Here is an 8,550-nt window from a genome sequence, read left to right as displayed (position 1 = left end):
AATGTGCCCGAAATCGTGAACTTGTTCCTCCGTTCGTTTTTTCCACTCGGTGCCGCTTTTTGACTTTTAATCAGACTGGAGATCTTACACCGCAGCTCCATTTGAAGGAAAAGTTCTGTTGGTTGGTTTTTCACTTCGTGTGCCAGAGCTTTTGCAAATTAGCCACAGTGAGTGACCCCTGTGAGTTACAGCAGGGACGTGAAACTGAAAAACTCACATTAATAATTCTATTTCGTTGGTGCTTTGTGTTTTTTTTATTGCTGCCTTCAGAAATAAACATGCTCTTCCTGAAATTCCTCTTCACATCTTCTCCTGCAGGTCTGATTTGTGGTACAGATTCAGGCTTAAGTGCCTTTAAGCAAAAAACACAGACACCCCATTAGCTGAAGGAGCGTCGCTGCAGCTGATCCCGATCTCTCACTTTTCATCCATTTAATTCATTTTCCTTTTCACCAGAGGCACATGTCATGATTCTTCTAATTTGAGGTCTTTACACGAGTGAAAGATGCACTCAAAGAAATGGCTGATGAAACCTGCTTTTTGAAAAAAAGCCTCAGAAAAAAAAAAAAAGAGCGAGCGCGATGGCTAAATGCTCACTGAAAGGTTAGCGCTGGTAATGTGGATGAGAATCAACGTATATAAAAAGATATAACGCTCCTCAAAGTGGATCTGAGGAACTTTCACCTGTACTTGTTGCTACTGTAATCCCTCTTTAATAAAAGAGACATATTTCTTTGATTTGCAAAGTACTGTAAAAAAGGATTCTTGGTCGATTTTTAGTTTGAATGATTTCATATCCTTTCGTTTGGGAATAACTTGAGAGGAAATGGAAAGTTAACTATGGTCAAAGGGGGAGCCTTTGTTTGGAGCAGGGCAAGAGTCAGTGTGTACATGGAGGAGGCCCACTGGGGGGCCGTCATCAGGGGGGAGGCGGGATCTGTACCCCCAGGAGGTCGTACGCGAAGATGTTCCAGAAGATGGCGAAGAGGAGGAAGGTGATGAAGGAGAAGACGATGACCCACCAGGAGCACTGTTTCTGCAGACTCTCCTCGTAGCTGCGCAGGATCAGCAGCCCCATGCTGATGCCGACCACGGCCCCCGACAGGTGAGCCATGAAGCTGGGCTGAGGCCCCGAGGAGGGCAACGGCGGTGAGAAGCGGAGCCAGACCGCGCGACCCACCTCTGAACTCACTACAGAGGAAAGACAGGATCGGATTAGTGTCTGCCGGAGCTTTGAGGAAAAACAGGTCAGAGGAGGCTCCTGCTCCTAAAGTGAACGTTTTGGGAAATAAATTTATTTGCTTTCAGGCGAGCAAGTTAGATGGGAAGATCGATACGACTCTCTCAACTTGATAAATATGCAAGCTACAGCCAGCAACTGATGAGCTTAGCTTAGCAAAAAGAGTGGAAACACAGGAGGAAACAGCTGGCCTGGGCTTTCCAAAGGTCAGAAAATCCACCTTTCTTCACCTCTAAAGCTTCCTAATTAACAAATCATATCTGGTTTGTTTAATCCACACAAAACCCAAATGTAAAAACTAAAAACTGATATCGTATATGGGGGCTGTGTGCTGGATCATTTCTTGGATGGGATCAGTAACTTTCTGAAGTCTTTGCTATTTGCTTTGCCAAGAAAAACTCTGGCACATAGCCCCCCTGAAAAATGAATGGGAAAATGAATTGTCTGTTTTGTAAAGGAAACACAAACAAGAAGCTTTACTAGTGTACTAGTGATATTCACATTTGTTTTCTGCCTGGGTTTTTTCTTTAAGTCTTAATTCTTGCTTCCTTGATTATTTACCTTAACTACAATTTCACAGATATGATAAATTTCCATTAATGATTCATGTCTTGTGTTTTGGGTTCCACTGGTGTATAACTATTTTGGCTTTCCCAATAACTTATGTTTTCATTTAAAGGCCCCACATTATGCCCCTTCTCTGTAAATGAATTTGGAATTTTTAGCTCAAAATACTGCAGAGATGGTTCATTTCACCATGACCTTATAACCTCTGTTTTAAGTCCTAAACAGTGTTTCAGTGTCTGAAACTTTAAATGCAGTTGAGCTGCTCCTATACACGCCCCCTTCTGGAAGAATATTACATGGAGACATCACCAAATTCACAGAACTTCTGCACGATGAGTCGGTCAGACATCGTGGTTACAAAATCAGTATTTTAGAGGTGCAAGGCAGCAGCCTTGAAATGGCTCTGAAGTAACTGCTGGTTTACATGCAGAATTAATACGTTGCGTTTCAGTCATTATTTCATACTTATTACATATTTCAACAATTTCCCTGAGGTTTGCACCAAAGGGATCAATAGAGTTCTATTCTATTCTATTCTATTCTATTCTATTCTATACTTTCTTCTTTGAAATCTGAAAAATATACGCATGAAAGCAGGTTTATTGGGGAAGTAGCTGTAATAAAATACAATATATATGAGCACAGTGAGCAGGAGAGAAGCACCAGCTGAGTTGCACTGAAGCACAACAGGTAGCATAAAGACATAGCACCCACCCAGTCCTTGTTTACTGGTTTCAAATCTGTCTGAGGCTCTCTACCATTTGTAAATGTCCCTCAGCTTTACAATTTCCACATTTGACCAGTGGGCACACAATCACAGCTGATGATAACATTAGCCGCACAACGTGCAAACACTACAGGAACCCCTTGTTCTTGTGGTGACACTGTCATCAATAATGAAAGACATCTACTGGATCTGTATCAAGACTATTGTGTTCACTCTTAAAACCAATAGCAGAACATTTGGTATGTTTTCCTTACAACTGAAACATTTTGGTGTTAAAATAAGCAGCTTGAGAAAGTTTAAAACAACCTGCTCGACTGTGAGGCAGCTGTTCTTTGTGAATGGTTCACCTGGAAGCAGCAGTTAATGAAGAGGCAGGATTATACAAAGCTTGAGTTAGACGATAATTGGCTTCACATTGGGAACGTAGCAACGGAGTAAGATTCTTACTGGCTTGTAAAGCTGAGAGGCTTTCTGGTTGTGAATGGCAAAAGTAAATGTCTTCATATCAAACAGCGTTCACTTTACACCTCCACAATATTTAAAATATCCACAATAAAATAGATTTTTACCATATGGGGCCTTTAAAATCCAAACATTTTCATTATCCTTCTAAGAAATGGACCTATACTTCTATAACTGAGTTACCCAGAGTTGAGTTGACTTTATGTCATTGCTTGAAGATGATGGAGATGGTGTACTGTCGTTTAAGTGCTTTGTCAAAGTCTGAGTCTGCAGGCAAACATAGGTCCCGGGAGGATTTAAATGGTTCTTTATTCTAAAAATTGCCCTCAAATGTTATTTGCCGTTGTTTGTTTCTGCTCTTCCGAAGTCTCTTTAGCTGAATAAATACTCAGCACTGATACGATAAACCAAGAGCAAATGGTAATTTGGTTTTCACAGTAGCACAGACAAATAATGTGTCACATTTTATTTTGAAATATCTATCCTCTGTTTGTAAAAAAAAACACACAGAGGAAGAAGAGCATTCCAGCAGAGACTCGCTGCTCTCTCAGTTCGGGGGCGGCAGGCTCGGGACAGATGGAGGGAACATATTGCTCACTAATGAAAGTCACAGTGTATCGGCCCTCGTGTGGAGAAAAAGGACAAGTAGTATGACTCAAATGCTTTGAAAACAAAGCAACATGTCCAATCAGGGCGCCTCTCACTCTGAGCCATTAACGATGATAGCTTAAGTAGCGCGTCTGTTGCTCAGCTTTGGGAGATTTTTAAAGCTCCGCTCAGATGATAAATGTTGTGGCGTTACGTTGAACGGCGAGCAGGTGTGCGTGTGCATTAAACATGCTGGAGGACAAAAAAAAAAAGAAAAGTAAAGTACGGCCTCTCTATTTAATGACCGGACTATGAATTAAACATAAATAGCAGCAGCAGACAGGAACAGAAGCGCAGAGGCTTTGAGAGTAAATCTAGAGAACTTACTGCAAACTAGCGCCAGGATCATGCGGAGCAGCTTGTACGGGCAGCGCATCCCGGCCCAGTTCTGCAAGAACAGAGCAAAAGTGTCTCGTCAGCGCAAAAACAATCACGACACAAACAACCAGTAAATATGTGGCTACGTTCCTCCCCTCCTGCCTGGCAAGAAACACCTCAGTTTCTATCTTCGGGACATATTTAGACCAATGAGAAAGACAATCCATATCCATACGAGAGAGGCAGCGGCACTTAAACAAGACAGAGACGCGATTATACACCTGGCTGCTCTCCACTTACTGGTTCCAACCCAGTGGCACTCTATTAATTAGGGCTAAGATAATTTAAGGGAATGGGAGAATGGGCCAATGAATAGCCCCTGTGAGTCTCCGGGGGAAAAAGAACAATGGCATCCTGACTTAGAATAACACATTTACTCCCCAGGATGAATAATTGCACCAATCCCATCCTTCCTTAAGCTGTGGGAATATGAACCAGCGCCAGAGGTTTGCTTCTTCTCTCACAGCAGAATAAAAAGAAATGGAGAATGACATGTAAAATTCAAGAGAAGTGTATAAATAAAACCTGCTGTGTTTAAATAAAGTGGAGGAGGAGCGGCAGTACAGGTGATGTCCCAATATATATATTTTTTAAACAAATAAATGATTAATACGGTAGAATGGAGAGGTCAGCAGGGGAGATGAGAGGAGGTCTGAGCCGATGCTGCTGCTCTCTGATGGGAGGCAATTTGCTTTGACGTGCCTCGACTCTTACAGGAGGAGAAGGGCAAATCTTTAGCCAAGGCACGGCCAATCCATTTTGTCTGTTACAGATCTTGTTATCACACTCGGGACATTGAAATGGAGAACCGCTGAAGGAATCTGACGTGTGTGTTGGAGGTGCAGAGGATCACTCAGAGACTCAACGAAAAAGAGTTCAGGAGACGCTCCACATTCGGGCTCGTTTTTCCTGAAAAACAAAGATAAAAAAAGACTGAAGTGTAACGTCCAAAGTTGGATTTGCGCGCTACATGGTTCCGAGATGTATTCTGACAACTTAGCCGAGGCTGCATGACTTCTAGAGAGTCAGGTACACGACAGCGCTCGAAACTTCACTGAACCCGAAAATGTATCTTGAGTGAACCGGATGATGATGCCTGATGGCAGATGGCTTGGGATTTACTGGGTCGAGACCGGACGAGGTTTTAAGAAGAAAACAAAGTCGACAAAAACTCATCAGAGCAGAACTAAGAGGTGCCTTAAAGGATTTCCCAACAACACGCGGGCAAAAATAAACTGCTAGCTGCTACGAGCACACAGTTACAGTTACAGAGGCCCGTCACTGCACTTTGATTTCCATTCCTGTTGGCATGTGCGCTGCCCACAGTGAGGAGTGACATTAGTTAAAGTGATTCGTCAGATGTAACACCGCCTCGAGAGCTGGAGAGAATGTGGAAGGCATTTCGCACAGAAACCTTGTGACAGAAACGCACACAAAACAAATGCTGGAAAAAGACTCGTGCAGCGTCGAGGGAATTCGGTTCTTGTTTCTTCAGCGGACACAAATAAACGAAAGTCTTAATACATAAGATGCCAATTCACTTGAGATTCATAGATACGGGTGACAGAACTGCGACCAAAAAAAACAGAAAGCTTTAGCCTTTGGGGTACGTCACTCATCGGCAACCTTCGGCGAGAATCTTCATTTTGCTAATGACAAGATAAGAGATAGGATATCCAATTTCCCAAAAAAAACTGCCGGGCAATAAAAAGTACTTATCACATCATGTGATCCTACTGTGGCAGAAAAATCAGCTGCTGCTGCTGCAAAAAAAAAATCAAACCAGACAGCAGAGAGGCCCAGAGTGTTGGTTGGTGGATGCCTCTGACATTTCGTCTCTATTAAAAACCAGTTTTCAGACGTAACAATAGAGGCAATGATGATGGTGGCAGTTACCATGACGACATTGGCCAGATGCGCTGAGCACAGAGCGTAGACCCCCCCGGAGCCCCCCACCACTGGAGCACGCATGTCGGTGATGGACACTGTCAGCGAGCCTGCAGAGACAGAAAGAGAGGGAGACATTAGGAGCGTCAGATGTATGGAGAGAGAGAGAGAGAGAGAGAGAGAGCACGCAATGCAGCGGGAGTGTGCGTTTAGTGTGTGTTCGGAACAGAGCGAAAGCAAAGGACAGCGTTTTAGAGCAGACGGGGGGGAAACAAAGGGGGAGTCAGATTACTCATCACGCAGCATCACAAGTCACCTTCCTCGCAGCATTTTTCTAAAAATCTCAGCGTAAAAAATCACAGGGGCTGCGCTACATCAGCTGACCTTCACATGCCCTTTTATATTACATCCAGAACACACACACACACACACACACACACACACACACGTGCTCAGGATTGTACAGGCTTTTCCTGTCAGACTGCTAAAACTGCAGCTGACTAATTATATTAACATAGTGAAGAAATGAAAAGGAATATTTCCTAATTGGATTTTCCTTCAGGATGCTGCAATTTGAAAAAAAAAGGAAAAAAAAGTCCATCTTACAAAGGTTCTCTGATCAAAGTGAGGCCAGGAGAACATCGTCGAACCTCGCTGAGGAGGATAATTTCCAATTTGTGTGTTCTGAAGATGCTTTGTCTAATATTCATGAGCATGTCTAATCTGGGATATGTAGATATGGAAAGAAGCCAAATGTGTTTAAAAAAGATAGTTGTTATACCAAAAAGTACAGCGGTGGTCATGGCAACCACAAAGGGATGAGCGCTATGACACAAGACTGTAGAGAGACTGCACACTTTCAGGGAAGGCTTTTTTTTTCTTTTTTCTTCACAGAAGACATCTTGACATGTCACGGCAGGAAAAGCACAGGTGTAAATAATAAAATTAATGATGGCTGAATTCCATTTAGCTGCTCCTCCCATATGCTGTTACACTGACACACTGTCACGGTTTAGTGGGACGCTCGAACACAGCAGAGCACTAATGTAAATGGCAGCAGATGTACTTCCCCGACGATGACAAGTCAAAATGTCTGCTGTGGAGAGGCTCATTTGTCAACAAGCTGGGCAGTTAAAGACCCCCTCGAATGAAAATCAAGTTGTTTTATTTTACCATCTTAACATTTCCACATGGCAGTTCATATGCTGGAAGACATATGAGCGAATGTCGCTCTTAAAAACACAGACGCAGACTTTCGGAGTTTCATGCATAACAAATCTAAGGAACAAATCCTATCAACTTTCAAGGTGGATCTTTCTGTATTATTATTCTTCGTTCTGGTTCAAATGTGGCTGAATTTCTCCAACTTTCTGTTGTGTAGCATACAATGGTTTTATAGTCTTTGAGCAGAGTTGTAGGTGAGCTGGTGTGCTCGAGTAGGAAGGGGTAGGTGAGGAGCTACACATTCTAGATCAAGATCGAAGTCTTTTTCACGCAGGAAGCATAGATTTCGCCAGCGTTATAACACAGTAACGGCCCGTTATGCTGCTACCTGAAAAAATTATGCTGCAATTGGGACGTCATGTTGTTTTCGAGGGTATGTAGCTACACTGTCCAAATTTTCTGGCGAGAACCCAGGGAAGGTATGATTTCAATGGGAAAGAAATTCTAAATATGTAACTGAGATGAGTTTCTAGGGGTTTACTCAAAGACTAGAAAGGGATTTTAAACTAAAAAAAGAAAAAAAAAAATCCACCGGCAGTTATTTAGTGCCTTTTAATTTACTCTGTGGTAGCAGTTAAAAGTCCCACACAAGGGTGCTTTCAATTACTGTGGCTGATTAGACCTCTGGTCAGGTTGAGGTTTGGCAGAGCTAAATTTAAAGAGCCCATAATATACATTTAGGGTTTCCCCTTCTCTTCAAGGTATTTAAGAGCTGCTTCTTTGTGAAAGGCTAAAAAACGTACAAAGTCCACACCAAAAGGAGTCGTTCCCTCCCACAGACAACACTACCGCACACCTGCCTGAAATGCCTCGATTTAAGCCCAGGCAATTCTTCTGTCACTTATTTACATCACCATGTTGCACATTAGCATAACACCAGCATAGCGGCTTGATTGGCACGCCCTCAAACGAATAATATTTGGCTTTTTGCAGTTTGCCATTATTTCCTCGCTAGAGCGGCTTCTGATAGGTGATCTGGAGTCAGAACATCACCTCTCTGACCAATCAGAGCAAAATAAGCCTCAACAAGTCAGGAGATAAAAAGGAGAATTTCAGTCTGAAGGTGAGAAGAGATGCGACAAAAATGTACGGTATGTTGAAAATAAAGTGTTTTTTGCATATTAAAACATGTAAACATATTCTAGCAGACAGCAAAAATAAAACTGCTCATGTGTATAACATGGGCTCTTTAAAACTATGTCACGTCACCAAACCATATGTTGTGATAACACTTATAATTATCTAAACTGTCCCACTCTGACAGGTGCAACTAACGGTACAAAAGAAGGACCGAGGCAGCTGTCAAGCAAACACAGTCTGCACACGCCCACACGGCGCTGAGAAAAGGTCTAATCAAGCAACATAAGTCAAAACATGCGTGTGGGTGAACAATACCTGTGCACAGGAGCTGCCTCAT

At 42.7% G+C, this 8,550-nt stretch overlaps 1 protein-coding gene across 3 annotated transcripts in view; it reads right to left on the bottom strand.

The window, feature by feature from the left end:
- Nucleotides 1–919: 919 nt before the first annotated feature.
- rhbdl1 (rhomboid, veinlet-like 1 (Drosophila)) overlaps nucleotides 920–8,550 on the bottom strand; it is a 48,507-nt gene continuing 40,876 nt past the window's right edge. For all 3 annotated transcript variants that reach the window (XM_008279413.1, XM_008279415.1, XM_008279414.1), the window contains 3 exons: nucleotides 5,919–6,019; nucleotides 3,972–4,032; nucleotides 920–1,191 (listed from right to left, as the gene is read on the bottom strand). In XM_008279413.1, coding sequence (XP_008277635.1) covers nucleotides 920–1,191; nucleotides 3,972–4,032; nucleotides 5,919–6,019 — 434 coding nt within the window. The remainder of the gene's footprint in view (nucleotides 1,192–3,971; nucleotides 4,033–5,918; nucleotides 6,020–8,550) is intronic.

Source organism: Stegastes partitus, unplaced genomic scaffold, assembly GCF_000690725.1.
Source record: "Stegastes partitus isolate 25-593 unplaced genomic scaffold, Stegastes_partitus-1.0.2 Scaffold158, whole genome shotgun sequence".
Classification (NCBI taxonomy): domain Eukaryota; kingdom Metazoa; phylum Chordata; class Actinopteri; family Pomacentridae; genus Stegastes; species Stegastes partitus.
This window is presented reverse-complemented; position numbering and strand designations above follow the sequence as displayed.